General features: G+C 46.4%; 1 protein-coding gene across 1 annotated transcript in view; it reads right to left on the bottom strand.

The window, feature by feature from the left end:
• Positions 1-15,978, bottom strand: part of LOC120052100 (KICSTOR complex protein SZT2-like) — a 110,614-nt gene that overhangs the window by 10,064 nt on the left and 84,572 nt on the right. Inside the window, exons 59-70 of the mRNA XM_038998952.1 lie at positions 15,680-15,944; positions 14,991-15,070; positions 12,059-12,133; positions 11,526-11,788; positions 10,849-10,942; positions 10,541-10,621; positions 10,181-10,255; positions 4,044-4,257; positions 3,570-3,756; positions 3,359-3,481; positions 2,308-2,644; positions 1,819-2,028 (exon numbers count right to left, since the gene is read on the bottom strand). Coding sequence (XP_038854880.1) covers positions 1,819-2,028; positions 2,308-2,644; positions 3,359-3,481; positions 3,570-3,756; positions 4,044-4,257; positions 10,181-10,255; positions 10,541-10,621; positions 10,849-10,942; positions 11,526-11,788; positions 12,059-12,133; positions 14,991-15,070; positions 15,680-15,944 — 2,004 coding nt within the window. The remainder of the gene's footprint in view (positions 1-1,818; positions 2,029-2,307; positions 2,645-3,358; positions 3,482-3,569; positions 3,757-4,043; positions 4,258-10,180; positions 10,256-10,540; positions 10,622-10,848; positions 10,943-11,525; positions 11,789-12,058; positions 12,134-14,990; positions 15,071-15,679; positions 15,945-15,978) is intronic.

Genomic DNA, 15,978 nt, shown 5'->3' with positions numbered 1-15,978 from the left:
TGCACAAAGGCGGAGGTAGCGGTCCTGCTGCTGGGTTGTTGCCCTCCTACGGCCTCCTCCACATCTCCTGATGTACTGGCCTGCCTCCAGGTAGCGCCTCCATGCTCTGGACACTACGCTGACAGACACAGCAAACCTTCTTGCCACAGCTCGCATTGATGTGCCATCCTGGATGAGCTGCACTACCTGAGCCACTTGTGTGGGTTGTAGACTCCGTCTCATGCTACCACTAGAGTGAAAGCACCACCAGCATTCAAAAGTGACCAAAACATCAGCCAGGAAGCATAGGAACTGAGAAGTGGTCTGTGGTCACCACCTGCAGAACCACTCCTTTATTGGGGGTGTCTAGCTAATTGCCTATAATTTCCACCTTTTGTCTATTCCATTTGCACAACAGCATGTGAAATGTATTGTCAATCAGTGTTGCTTCCTAAGTGGACAGTTTGATTTCACAGAAGTGTGATTGACTTGGAGTTACATTGTGTTGTTTAAGTGTTCCCTTTATTTTTTTGAGCAGTGTATTTTGATTAGATAACTATTCAACCCCCTGAGTCAATACATGTTAGAATCACCTTTGGCAGTGATTACAGCTGTGAGTCTTTCTGGGTAAGTCTCTAAGAGCTTTGCACACCTGGATTGCACAATATTTGCCCATTATTGTTAAAAAAATTATTCAAGCTGTGTCAAGTTCGTTGATCATTGCTAGACAGCCATTTTCAAGACTTAGATTTTCAAGCCGATTTAAATCAAAACTGTAACTAGGCCACTCAGGATTACTTCATGTCGTCTTGGTAAGCAACTCAAGTGTATATTTGGTTTAGTGTTTTAGGTCATTGTCCCGCTGAAAGACACATTTGTCTACCTGTGTCTGTAGTTGCTCAAAACCATTGTGTAATTGGAGCAGGGTACTTGAAACTGGGTACTTGAAACTAAGTATAATGGATGAATAATTTTAATTATTGGAGCTCTGAAGAAAGGCCTTTATTTTACAAAGCCAACAGGTGAAGGAAGGCTATATCGTTAACATCAATAACAAACTTCTGGGTTAAAGTGTTTTTTTTTGTTTTGTTATTGCAGAAGATAATCTGTTCGCAGTAATTTACAGGCAACTAAATTAAAATGTGTCCATCTAACAAGCACAAGAAGCTAACAGAAAACTCTACAACACTGACACAACACATGCTTATCTACCTCCAGAGGTACTTAGCCAAATCCAAATCACCACTGGAACTCAATAGCCTAATATGGACATGACGTGATACTGGAAATTAGGCTATTGAAAAGAATACATATGTACAGCTGACTGGAACCAACCAATCACTCTGAACGGCTGCACAATCCAATCAGTGACCGGATGCGTTTTAATGATGGGTGTAGATGGCTCTATAATAATTATGCCTCTTGCTGTATGTGTGCAGTAGGGTGCTGATGGGCGTCTGAGATGTTTCATAAACAGGAAGAGCAGCAAACAGATGCTGTCAAATCAACACAGCAGCTACTGCTAAAGCAATAAGCGAATAGAGGCGATACAAACAAGACCTGAGAAAGACACGTTTCATCATACAGCACTGCACATCTGAGTGAGTCAGCGAGGGAGGAGGGTTTGTGTGTAAACAGGAAAACAAGGTCAGGGTCAATCATTGAAAAGTAAATGAGGAAAATTGAGTACTGGAATTTCAGCTGATTTCCTAAATTGACTGAATAGAAATGGAATGGACCCCGACCCCGCAGGAAAGACATGAACAATATGAAGTATGGCGGTGAGGTGAGGTGAGGTGGCGTGGTCTGTAGTGGAGTGAGGTACGGTGTGTTCTTTACCAGCTGTGGGTCGATCTCCTCTACAGATCGACTCTGCACGGCGTTGAGGAGCTCCTCCAGTTCGCTGAAGGACAGTTTGCTCAGCTTGAGCTTGTCCATGGCCAGGTGATGGTGTTCACCATGGAACAGCCTCCTCCACAGATTATCCCTGCGACAGTGGCCCATGGCCTGCTCCACGCTCGCCTGGATCTGCCTCCGTGCACAGCCCACCTGGATGGATGATGGAGTCAATTTATTTGACTCATTTAAAATACATTGCTTATAATTTCATGTACATGCCACATTGGTAATAACTAATACGTAAATATATTGGTACACTGATTTATTTAGTTATACTAACATAGTAACCTATTCCTTTATTTTTGGAAATAAACCTAGTATGAAATAGTAACCTACAGTTTCTTCATCCATGCGAGTACAATGTTACACATATTAAATAGTTCAAGATTAAAAACACAATTAAGTTCTAGCAGTCATGGAGAACCCTACCTCCTGATTGAGTAGAGGGAACAGAGGAGAGGGGTAGAGGAGTCCCTGGGCCCCAGACCCAGACCTCCGGCGGCCAGTCAGGGGGTAAAACTCGTTCCCATCGCTGGGGGTAGAGATGGCGGTGTCTGGGGCTGAGGCTGCAGGTGGGGTCTCCTCCCAGAGGTCTGGTTCAGGGTCCCGTGCCCCGCCCGGTTCTGTCCCTCTCTCAGGGGGAACCTTTCCTCCCAGGTCGCGGGCCTCTCGGTGTATCTGGGGAAGCTTTTTGAAGCGCCGCATGTCAGCAGTCAGCCGGGGGAACAGCTCTCGCTGACTGGTCATGATCACGTAGTAACGCAGCCTGAACCATTAAACACACGCATGGACACACACACAGATTGAAAAGACAGACAAGTCACTGTCAATGCAGTGCAATAAACCTCTTACATACACAGAGATATTGGTACAATACACTGCTTCATGTTGTGTAACCTACTGTACAGAATACTAACCTACTGTTTTCAATAGCAACCTACTGTATGAAATTGTAACCTACAAAATTGTAAACTTTCCCCAATTTTCAAAAGAAACCATTTCCCCACAGGATTTCAGAGGATTGAAGAAGGGGAAATGGGATACCTAGTCAGTTGCACAACTGAATGATATTCAACCAACACATGTCTTCCTCATTTAACCCATACCCTCTGAACCAGAGAGGTGCGGGTGGCTGCCTTAAATCGACGACCACCTCATCGGCGCCCGTTGTTGGGGGTTAACTGCCTTGCTCAAGGACAAAAGAGAGCAACATGGTTTTCACCACATGCATACCCTGGTCTAACCCGTCTGACTAGGAGTAATTACTTCCCCCATCCATTGTGTGATATTTATACAACGGGTGGGTCTAATCACGGATGCTGATTGGTTAAAACCGCATTACAGCCGGTGTCTATTCCACAAGCTAGCACTGGCTAAATCTACGACGTTAAAATGCCCATTCACTCTGTTCCATCTGACTGCGCAATCCACTGTCTCATCAGCTCAGCCAGGCAATTTATAAACTAGATCTACACTGGACCTCAGCAGATGTCTCTCTCCCTCCGACTGCTCCTCAAATGGAGCGGCATTGTGACACACCAGCAGGGACACGTCAAAATCGTCATGGTGACGCAGGCCTTCCAGGTCCTTGTAAGAGCCCGAGCTGGAGGAGAAGAATAGGACATGAATAATGTATTTTAAAGTCACGGAGGTGTGTGTGTGTGTGTGTGTGTGTGTGTCCATAAACCTACCTGTTCCAAAGAGCCACCAGAGCGTACTCATGCAGGTCGGAGCTGGGTGGCGCTCCCTTCTTGCCTTCGCTGGTCATTGCAACCTTGGACATGCGAAGGGGCTTCATGCCGTAGGTGCCAGCGTGGTCAGTGATGTAGTTATACAGCTGGTGGGCTGTGATCATCCCCGTAGAGATAGAGAAACTCCCTGACAGACAGACAGGTAGAAAGCATGCGCTCACTGACAGGACATCGGCCTAGATTCAACCCAACACAGATTAGTAACCCGCGCACAGCGACATACTTTCAAAGGCAATTTCCCAGATGTTCACGGAGATCATGTTCACTGTTAGGCTCAAGCAGAGATCACATGTGAAAGCGCAAAGCACAGGTGGTTTATGTTAAAGCACAGTCTTAACCATGTTCCTACTGCTGGGACTCATTGTCGCAGCAACATCAGGGTCTACTTGTTTAGGTGGGCTGGGTCAGACTCACCCTGGAAGACGTGATTGCGTCCGAACTTGGGGATGTCAGGGTGATGAGCTATGAAGTCCTCCAGGAAGCCGGTCAGCTGGTATCCCTGCCGCAGGGTCATGTGACAGCCCACCAGGTACTGGTGCACCACCCGCAGGTGGAAGTCATAGCTGAACGAGTGCACGTGCATCAGGTCACGCACCTTATCACACTCCTCTGTGAACAGCATGGAGAGCTGGAGGTGAGAGAGGGGGCGACACAGTGTAGACACTCACTACCGAGTTCTTTAAGGGCTGCGGGGATGGGATTGAATGGGATACACTGGATGAATGAATGGGATACACCACACAAACACGCACGCACACACACACACACACACAAACAATGGAACCTAACAATCACCTAGTCTAGAGGAAGAAGATCCCCATGACCTACCCTACCCAGCATCCTTAGCATCCTCAGATCATGACCTTAAACCCCAAACCCCTTTTTTCAGGTCGATACATTCACAAAATCATCTGAATTCTCCTGGATTAAAATCAAGCCAGCATTGGCATTATCATATGCACAATTCAATGTTTTATAATAGCGTCTCTAAAGTTAGGCCCAGCGCCTCTCTCTCTCTCTGCATTGCTATCTGTCTAGTGTCTAATAGTTATAGCAGCCCCATTAAACTGTTGTCTACAGCCATTGTCTGTCTGTGTTGTATCCATCCAATCTGTGGCAGCATGCACTTAAAGTGCTTATACTGCAACGCTCCTCCCAACCCTCCTTTGTGAGAGCCTTTTGTAAGCAACTGTGATATCAATCAACTTCACAATTGTATATCTTATTTAATTAAATCCAACATCAAAGCGGAGGCTTACAAAAGCATTAATGGCAAAATGCAAATGATTGTGGTGAGAGGCTGGAGCATGCAGTAATTACTACACAATAACAGGAGCTAGGGTTCCGGGAGGGGTGTTGGGGAAGGGGAAGGGGGGGTAAATGCTATTACTGCTGCTGCTTTCATCTTGACCCAATGCCTGGAACAGGTCTTGTCAAATCCAAGAGTCAGGGGAAAAATAATAACACTCCGTTTTCATTTAATGCCAGCACTAGTCTAGATGCATATAGTACATTACACATCAAGATAAAGTTATTTTTCTCTCCTTTTTAAGTCAACGTAACAGTTGAACCTTTCACAATCTCTCTGATAAAGTGAACACTTTGAACCTGGCTTTGCCTTGTTATTTTGTGTTCGGGCAGACGCCTTCAATAATAAAAAATAAAAAAACATTTCTGTACAGACGGTGGAAGAGATTGAAGGCTAGAAGTAGTAGAGTAATGTCAGAAGTTCGGAACGGGACGGTACAGAGCAGTTTAGTAGTTAAATGGTTCTGTTGGTCAGTGTTCCCCAATTGTAGCTGGAGAGATCTGGAGTCTAATTACCTGGAACCTCTGACCCCTGTGTCCACAGGGCAGCGGAAGCTATTAGGAGTGCAAACTTCCCTTTAGCAGTGAAACCACAGGGACACAATATAACACTGTTTAATTCTGTGAGTGGAACAACACGTTTATTAGGGACCTTTTAACATCAACACCGTGGATTAAATTCTCAGGCATTTCATGCATTAATTGCTCAGCCAATCATATATAAAAAGTATTTTGGGTATACTTTTGAAACTTGCTTGTATCTTTAACTTAGTGTTAATGCTACACACCTGTCAAACACACCTGTCATATGTGCTAGCAAAGAGGTGAAAGTACATAACTTAGTTGAGGTGAAAGTATATAACTCAGTTGAAAAGTCAATTTTCGGTATATATCAAAGCTCTTTTCTAATACAAAGAGAAACTTTACATTACAACGACAGAGGATGACAGTGGATTAGTGATGCAAAAAAACAGATACCGAGAGGATTCTTAATTATCGGGGCCATCCAGGAAGCAGAGAAATCACATAAGAGTTTATTGGAGCAGAGAAAGAGCGAAATGGAAGGCAGGGCCAGACAGGGACATGATTCGAGCCCATCAGAAGGCTTGAAGAAGAAGATCCCAGATCCGTGGACCGATGGGTCACCAACCCGCAAGACCCCACACCAGGTGACATGAAGTTCCAACTACTAAATGTGCTAAAAGAAATCACAAACAGATGCTTGAAGACTTCATGGAAGTCAGAAGATTGCTCAGTCCAGATTTCAGCTGCACAAAAAAAAGACACAAGGACAACAGTAACAGTAGGCATTCTGCAGAACAAGCAGCATTTAGGCTAGTTTATTCACCAGCCGCAAGACAAACACAGACTGATACAGAAGTAGCTCGGAGGGAGGGGCAAAATGACGCACAGACAGACAGTGAATCACAGCGCAGCATCGCCCAGGACTGTTTGCCCCAGCAGTAAAATGGAGATGTAGATTGAGACAGGAGTCAGGCAACCCCAAAGACAACAGAGTCTAGAGGACTGAGATAAACCCAAGAGTCACAACAGAACAGACACGTAGGGAAGTCAAAAGCTCCACCAGGCTGCACTGATGATTGAATCTATTCTATCAGACAGATGAAGCCATCATAATTCCACACACACAGAGACAGAGACAGACAGAGACAGAGAGAGAGAGAGAGGGAGAGGGAGAGGGAGAGAAATAGCACAATAGGGAAAGGGAAAGAGAGAGGAAGAGAGAGAAAGAAAGAGGGATACTGTAGATTGAGAGAGAGAGATCAGGGGCCATGGCAGCAAGCAGAGGGAAGAGGAGGGGGTGGAGCCTGATTGGTGGAAGACACCCCGCCCCTAAGGGTTCTGGGACATACCGCAGAGTCAGAGACCGGTGTGGCGTCAGGGAACGGCTTGAGACGGAGAGGTTTGGTGAGGAGGGAGCCCTGATGGAGAGAGGATATGAGATGGGACTAGACAAACACAGAAACATACACGCACAAAAGGAAAAGAAATGGACAAACACAGAACAAGACAGACAGAAACACAAACAGAGCAAAATACACATACAAAAGACAACCGTCACAATACTGAGATGTATTACACATGCAAAGACAAATGTGTTGCTACACACTCACATTAATAAGATTACAGTGACATGGAAGAGAGAGGTGACGTGACAAGAGGTGACAAATTAGTGGGTGTGTGTGAGCACCAAGAACGAGCAGGTCAGACAGGCCACAAATACAACAGTCAACACTGATGGGAACTGAGGGTGACTGGTGACAGCGTCCAATTATAAACCACACAGACACACACAAAGGCAAACACAGCTGCCCATGAATCTCTCACTCATCCACTCCAGTGCTTAACTAACATGTCGGCCACCCTGCTGTGCACCGAGACTCTGGAACCACGATGGCTCTTCACAAACTATTTACCGCGACTAAAAGAGAAAGCCCTTCTCTCTTTGTTTACTCAGACTAACATGCATCACTTTGAGCCATTTAGTAACACTAGTCTGGAGAAAGAACGGCGTGGAGGACATTGACACACGGTCCTCTGTCTGTATCACATTAAACAACGGTCAACTCACGACCTGAAAACTGATTAGTCACAAGAAGGATAGATAGATATAGAGAGAGAGAAGAGAGAGAAAAAGAGCTTTTCACAAAAAGCCTAACAACACAGGAGATCCAGTCAGTCTGTACTCAGCATGCCGTGCCGAGCTGATCACAGCCAGTAGTCTAGTACATAAAGTCCAGAACAGACCTACCGCTGCTAAGTCCATCTCCATATCTCCCTAGTCCACAGACACGACAGTCCATTAGCTCTGTTTAGAGTAGGTGGGCTGCTGCAGTAGCTAGACACACACTCCACTCTGCCCATTAGTTTACACGGCAAAGCAATTACCAGTCTAAAATATACTGGTTATATTTGAGCACCGGAATATTTCTGAGATCAGAATACCATACACGGCAGGCAATCATTATGAAGAATTTAATAAAAGAGCAGAAAATGATATTTTGCGAAGTGAGTTCACTCATTTTTTTCAGTTTGACTTAAAAAGGAAATGGAGGACAGAATGTTTCAAATCACCTCTCTTGTTAATATAGTTGTAGGTCATTTCAACAAACATAAATGCTTCACCGAGTTTCCCACTGTGGTTTTAGTACTACACCAGTCCTTCATTATTTCATAGCTTCCGGGCTTTGAGCACACACATTTAGAAACAAACAAACAAAAAAGTAAAAAAAAAAGAAAAAAACTTCAGATGTCTTAATAGTTGTAGATGACCAGCTGGTGGAGAGAAACACCTGTCGGGGCTTTCCCTCACTACCAGCAGAGCGACATCTGGAGACGCTCAGCAAACACACAGCAGTCATTTACACACCTTTACATTGAATTACACCGAGTTTAGAGCAAAACCTGGATACACTCCAGCTTTATATACAGAGGGAGGGAGAGAGAGAGAGAGGGAGAGAGAGAGAGAGAGAGAGAGGGATAGAGAGAGAGAGAGGGAGGAAGGAAGAGAGTGAACCAGAGTCAACTGTGAGTCCTAGGAGATAGATAAAAGGAGGGAGGAACAGAGGGGGGAGGGTTGAGAGAGGGAAGGAGGGAGGGTGGAGAAAGAGGGAGAAAGAAAGAGGGAGGGAGGGAGGGGGGGAAGAGGTACTCACATGAATCACACCATAGCCTGTAGGGGTGTAACTGTTCACCAAACCTATGGTTCGGTAAGTGTTGCGGTTTTGCGTCATGGTTCGGTTCAGTTTTGGTACACTGGAAAAATGTAATCCCATTCACAATGTTCATTCAGCATTGTCTGTTGTGACCGGATTGTTATGCTGGGCCTCTCAAGTTTCCACTCGGATGCTGCGTTTGTAACCATGTGGGAGGTGGAATTTACCAGTTCTGAAGTCGTAAATACCAGTTGGATTCATTCATGTGATTTGAACTCATTGAGAAATGGCGATTGGCTGATGGCCAACAAGCTGCCAACAATAAATTAAAAGTACAGCTATCATGCTTGTAAAAAACTACTTTATAAAACCCATTAATACATTGATTTTTATAAATAATGTTTTGTAGTTGCATTTAACTGATGAAAATGCTGTTATATAGAAGTGGGTGCTCAGGATGATAAATGAGTTTCCCACTTGTAATCACCAGTTTGCAGTTTGAGGGCCGTTCAAGTGGGTTTTTCCCAGTCGTATGCTGTAAATCCCCAGTTCCCATTTGGATGCGAACGCACCCCAACACAGCTTCCTTCAGTGCCAGATGAGTACTAAGGGGGGGGGGGGGGGGGGGGGGGGGGGGGGGGGGGGGTGGTAGCAAGGTACAGCTCCCACTCCGGGGTAATCTGATGGGCTCTCACTGTGAAATTCATTAAAAACTTTGGCTTGCTTATATAGAGTGTATAATACTTGTTTGCTGAAATGGGTGCAAAAAGAACGTTAGTAACGTGTCTCGGGCATTCTCACAAGGTGCTGAAACCCCCTATTCTCAACCACCGAGAATGGGTGCATATCCACGGCTATAAACAAAAAACGTAAAGAATATCGCTCTTATCATTTATTTGGCCTAGTCAGAATCAGCTGCCGAGGGCTGCTTGAATGCAGAGGGGAGACGATGTTGTGCTGTTGTTTCTTTGCGTTTCCGTCTTGCTCTGGTATACCGGTGTGATGTCGGCATAAACGTGTCAACATATTTGAGGCGTTTGCAGATGCGTAGCCTGTTCTCGTTGAGCGTGGCGACATACTGTTAACGTTTTATCCACAACTCTCTGTCCATCGCCGTCGTGATCTACTGGGAAGCCAAAATGTTGCCAAACTGAAGATTGAAACAGTGATGGAGGATCCTCCAATTCTGGATCCCCCCCACCACTCGCCATCGTACAGAACTAGTTCCCGGTTGCCCCTCACAAAAAGACAGTTTGAAATGCGCCATTTATTTTTTTAGAGGCAGGCGTACAACACAGTGCAGGCATAGACTATAGGCCTCCTAATATGTGTACCATTAGACCCCTAATAGCCAGGGGGGAGGGGTATAAAGTCATGACGATGATTCCAGAGATGTGAAATCAAGCTGTTTACAAGATCTCATCTCGCACTCCCTCCCTCTCTATTCATCCCTCTCTTTAGCCAGCCTCAGGCATACCTAGAAGAGACTATGGTCTGGTTAATTTGGCCCTGGCTCTGTGGTCTAACTCACAGCACCAGCGATAAGAGACGCCGTCATGATGTTACCTGAGAGTTGACGGTCTGTCCCATGGGGATGCGGGAACACTCCAGAGCATACTGCTTCACACAGAAGTAACAACCCTGAGAGAAAGAGAGAGGGAGAGGGAAAGAGAGACCGAGAAAGACAAGACAATTATAGAGGGAGAGAGCGAAACACAAGGGGAGAAGAAAGAGAGAGAGATTTTGAAATGCATATTGTGTGGTGTGTTTACAATGACGACAACGGTTCTAAACTCATCTCCTGACACTGTGAGAAGGGGGGGTGTAATATGGAGTGACAGAGAAAGGGCTAGAGGGAGAGAGAGAGAGAGGTGGATGTTTAATATATAGAGAGGGGTGGAGGTGGTCTGTAGGCAGCCGTCTCACCTGGAAGGCCAGCTCCATCAGTACGATGCCCCCTGGGAGCGCCCTCTGGAGGTGGTACGCGGTGGTGCCTGACCCTGTGCTCTGCAGAGAAATACAACAGTATCTCAAGAGTTGATGAGGGTGATGATGGAGGGAATTTATGTGTGAGTGAATGAGTGAGTGAGTGAGTGAGTGAGTGAGTGAGTGAGTGAGTGAGTGAGTGAGTGAGTGAGTGAGTGAGGTGTCAATATATCCCGGTATGCCTTTCAGTCACAAAAAGTGTGTGTGAGTGTGTGAATAGTCTCATCTCTTGCATCAACACTACTTACCTTTGGGCTGTCCTCACTCCTGGCCTTGTTATAGGAGAAGGACTGCCTCTCTGACGAGAGTGAGCTGAGCATGGCTGCCCGGGCCCTGGCGATGCTGCAGGGAGGAGCGGAGGGAGAGACAAGCAGGGTTAGGGGTGAGGCAGAGCTGGAGAGACCAACGAGAGAGAGTGTGTGTGTGTGTGTGTGTGTGTGTGCATGCTCCTTTAAGCAGGGGTCCCAGAGACTGGCAACACAAAAGAGTGAATCACCCAGTCCTGGGCCAGAGGATGACAGAGACCGAGAGAATCAGAAACAGCATCTGCCCAGTGGCTGCTACAGTTATATCACATCTGTGGCCAGAGGGATGTGGCTATTGGAGGCTAGGATGTGATCACAACACATCTGATGACTAATGGATGAATGAACACTGCTCACAGTTCGGCTCACTGTCACAGAGAGGATCGTGGGAGGGAAACTCAGAGAAAGAGGACATTTGCCCTGAGTTTTATTGCGTTTATTGCGTTTGTGTTTTTATTGTGAGAGATCAGGTGAGTTAGATTTCCAATGTATTCATTACACATGGTAAATAAACTTGAAACTTGAGCTAGTATGGTGCAGAAAGAGTGTTTGATTATATATATATATATTAGTGTGTAGCGATTTGAGGACCACTGGGCTCCCACTGAGACAAGACGTACCTGCGTGCGGGGGACTGTGGCCGGACCTGGACCAGGATGAAGCCCATGCTCTGGAGGTACTGGACATACTGCTGGAGGAAGGTGTTAGAGATGTCCTGCAGCCAGGGCTCCTCTCTCAGCCGGCTAGGCAGCATATCAGCTGAGTCCGTACTGTAGCTACGGTCCCTGCCAGACGCCGTGGAGTCACTGGAGCAGTGGCGCTTCTGAAGAGGGGGAGGAGAAGAGAGGGAAGAGGGGGAGCGGAGGGGTGAAAATAGAGGTTTCTGGTTGAAAGATTTCAGAGGTTTCTGGTTGAAAGATTGTTGGATGATTGCTGCTTGTTCCCCTCCTGTTGTCAGAAATTCTCCAAGTTTGGGATGGTTTCCAAGATTTTATAACTAAAAGGGCATCTTTCAAAAGTAAGAAAGAAGTGAAAAACCATATGAGGAGATTGTGTGTTGGAGTTAGGCCCCAAGGGAAAGCAGCCATGATTGCTGTACCTTGACCTGTTGAGGTTGGACAATCTGCTCTTCTTGGATCTGCTTCCTGAACACGGGGTCAAAGAGCAGAGGGGTGGCGCAGTAGTGCACTAGCCTGGACGACTGCTTCAGAGTGTCCAAGTCCACCACCTGTGGAAAGTAAGGAAACATCTCTTTGTGGTCCTTCGAGTCAGATGTGAATTCTTCCTAGTATATATACAAAAAGCCCCAGAATGTTAATACACGCGCACGCACACACACGACAGATCCTAAGTGGCACAGCGGTCTAAGGCACTGCTTCGCAGTGCTAGAGGCGTCACTACAGATCCGGGTTCGATCCCAGGCCGTTATCACAACCGGCCGTGATCGGGAGTCCCATAGGGCGGCGCACAATTGGCTCAGCGTCGTCCGGGTCAGGGGAGGGTTTGGCCCGGGGGGTAGACCGTCATTGTAAAGAATGTGTTCTTAACTGACTTGCCTAGTTAAATACATTATTTATTTATTTTAAAAAACATATTTTTTTTTACAATACACACACAGCCACCTACCCACCGTCACAACCACTGAGATCAACGTCCGGTTTTTCTAATGACACAATCAAAACAGTCTACTAAACGTTACGCCGACAATGCAGCTAATGGGCGTAGTACAGAGGAATCTGACTGGTTAAACGTTACGGCTCATCTTATCCAGTAATTCATTTGTTGCCTTCTTATAAATCACTCTCATTGACACGTCTATCATCTATCTTCCCAGTGCAGCCTGAAGATGGAGATGAAGATAGGACTGTGTGTGTGTGTGTGTGTGTGTGTGTGTGTGTGTGTGCGCGCAAGCTCCTCCATTGTCTTTAGTAAAAGTTCCTTCTGTCCTGCGTGTGTCCTGATGACGTCAGCAACGGGCCAAATAAACAGGGCCATTAACCCTGCCCCAAGGCATTCTGGGAGCTCCATTGTAGTCTGGCCTGAGCAGGTATCAGGAAGGAGACAGGAAGACAGTCACACACACACACACACACGTGTGTGTGATATAGCAGGGAAGGGGAGACAGACAGAAGACAACTCCGTCTGTTGAGCTGATGTGATCTCCTCTCATATCTAATCCTTCACGTCAGTGATAGAGTCGGGAATCCACGGGCGGGCCGGCAGGCAGATCTGAGGTGACCTAAGGGGCCAGTGAAGGGAGATGGGTCCCCCACTGTGGATGGACCAAGTCAGGCAGCCAGCCAGCCATCTGACTGGGCGGTAATGGATGAGCCTGCTCTGGTGAGGGGTAACATACTGAGGGAGGGAGTAGGAGCAGACACAGGGAACACAGACAATGTCATCACCAGGCTCAATAGACAAGAGTCTAATTGGGACTGACTACTGGTGGCGTTTGTTGTGTTACTGTTTATACTGTAACCAACAGTTATTCAGACTGTTGTTTTCATCCACCTTCCTTTAATGATGAAGGTAGCTGGGGGAAACACCCGCACCACATTGCATTTTTGTGAAATGAGTGTTTCAGAAACATGAACGAATGTCAAAACACACTTGATTTTTTTCCCATTGATAAAGTACGCTGCGCCGGTGTGTTCCAGAGATGCGCCGTCTGTGACGATGACGTCATTTTAGGGGTAACGATTAATTGTCACGCAAATGATCACGGCATTGTCATAATTGTAATGCGTCTTCAAAAATTCGCTGCGATTTACCTAATGAATACAACACAGCTTAGGTGACACCCGTCTCAACTAAGCCTCTCTTCCTAACCGTGCTGTTCTGCTCTTAAAACTTGACCCTATTCATGTCAAAAACGTAAGTCTATCTAATTGAATATAAAGCTAAATCACCCCTTCACCTAAAATGAATGTATTAAGACAATTATCACATGTTCTTTTTGTTACAGGTTATTGTCCATAATTGTCGTGATTATATGATTATTGTGCCAGCCCTAGCTGCCTGTCAAGATCTTGCAGTGCCTCTGATGAAAGCACTGGTGAGCTTGTGCTGGTGAGTCCCAGGATACCTACAATAATATGAAGTCTACTGTCCCACAATGCTTGCTAGAATATCAACTTAAGAGTTACCGTCTCTCGTTAAGAGCTGCTCAAATGCTCCAGCGTGCAAACTTTGTAAATTAGTTGCACTATTGAAAATGGGGACTACTTAAAAATAATCTCGTATTTATTTCTCCGTGCCAAAGTCCCAGAATACTAAAACATGGCAATAGTTAAATACACATCAATTAGCTACAGTGCATAAAAAAAGTTCAGACAACCATTTGCGCCCACATGCAAATGTGTGTAAATGTATTTGAGATGGAGAGAGGCCATTTGCTGAGATTTGGATGAGAGTCGCTGTGTGCGTAATCTGCCAGCCCGCGTGAACTCAATGCATTCGCAAGATACACTACATGACCGAGAGTATGAGGACATTTCCACTTCACAATAACAACACTTACAGCTGACCCGGGGCAGCTCTAGCAGGGCAGACATTTAACAAACTGACTTGTTGGAAAGGTGGTATCGTATGACGGTGCCACGCTGAAAGTCACTGAGCTCTTCAGTAAGACCATTCTACTGCCAATGTTTGTCTATGGAGATTGCATGGCTGTGTGCTCGATTGTATAGACCAGTCAGCAACGGGTGTTGCTGAAGTAGCAGAATCCACTCATTTGAAGGGGTGTCCACATACTTTGGTATATATAGTGTAGATAGCGCTGATTGTCAGACAGAAGGAGCGGATATTTCTCCTCAGCAGAGTCGTTTACAGTGCTGCGTTTGCGTGTTTGTGTCCATTGGCGTTTCATGGGGAGGGAAACGGCTAAAATGGAGGGTCCCGCGTGGCTCAGTTGGTAAAGCATGGCGCTTGCGACGCCAGGGTTGTGTGTTCCGACTCCCACGAGACATGAGTAAGAAAAATGAACGAAAATGTACACCCTCACAAGTAACTCTGGATAAGAGCGTCTGCTAAACGACTCAAGTGTCAAATGTGACGTAAAATGGTTGCGGTAGATCGGTACTTACAGAGATGGGCATGTTGGACTGCGCTGACCTCTGCTGCCAAGTCACAAACAGGTTCTCAATCTTCATCTGCTTCTCCATCTCTGTCAACGTGGAGATAAATCCACACAAAACACTCGTTGGTCACACAGCCCCGCGGCGGGTCCAGAATGGCACCCTATTCCATTTAGTGCACTACCCATAGGGCTCTGGTCAAACGTAGTGCACTATAAAGGGGAATAGGGTGCCTTACAGTTCCCAGGGTCATGTAGCCATCCCTCAGAGCTAAAAGCCTTCTGCCTGTCTCTGTTAGGGCCAAGAACTAACTATCGCCATCTCCTCAATCAGCCTAGCTGTCTACTTCATCTTTGCTCCTGTCTGCCTGGCTGCTGGATGGCCTGGTGTGGCTCACATTGTATCAAACAAACATAACTAGAGAATCCTGTACTCTAAGCCCCCCCCATTAAACCTTTTACAACACATTAACATTGGTTGTGTTATTTTAAATATCCACGTCATTCTCAACCTAAGTAATATTGCATTAGTTAAACTGTAGGAAAGTACATAGCACAGTATGTATTAGTTATATGGCGAAGGTGGGTGAGGAGCGGAGTGACCATATCTGACCTCTGCCCATTAAATCTGAAATATAAACCTCACATTATCTTAGAACATATACAGTGTTTATACACATCATTGGGCCCATATCTGACCTCTCCTCTCTGCAGCCTTGACCTCTAGTAGCTGGGCCCCGTGCCGAGCCACCACGTCGGCCCCGTCCTGAGCGCTGGCCAGGGGGCGGCCCATCCCGATGTCCCGGAGGGCTTCGTCAAAGGGCACCAGCTCTGAGGGGAAGTGGAGGGGGGCCAGGGAGCGGACGGAGCTAGCCAGCCTGCCCTGGTCCTTGCTGGGTACGGGGGGCACTGGGCTCCTCAGCAGGGCATCAGCCTCCAAGGTTGGGTTCAGGAACGGGTTGGGCTCCTTGAGAGAAGAAGATGAGTCAGAGCGAGAG

The sequence above is a fragment of the Salvelinus namaycush genome, chromosome 8 (assembly GCF_016432855.1).
Source record: "Salvelinus namaycush isolate Seneca chromosome 8, SaNama_1.0, whole genome shotgun sequence".
Lineage (NCBI taxonomy): Eukaryota > Metazoa > Chordata > Actinopteri > Salmoniformes > Salmonidae > Salvelinus > Salvelinus namaycush.
This window is presented reverse-complemented; position numbering and strand designations above follow the sequence as displayed.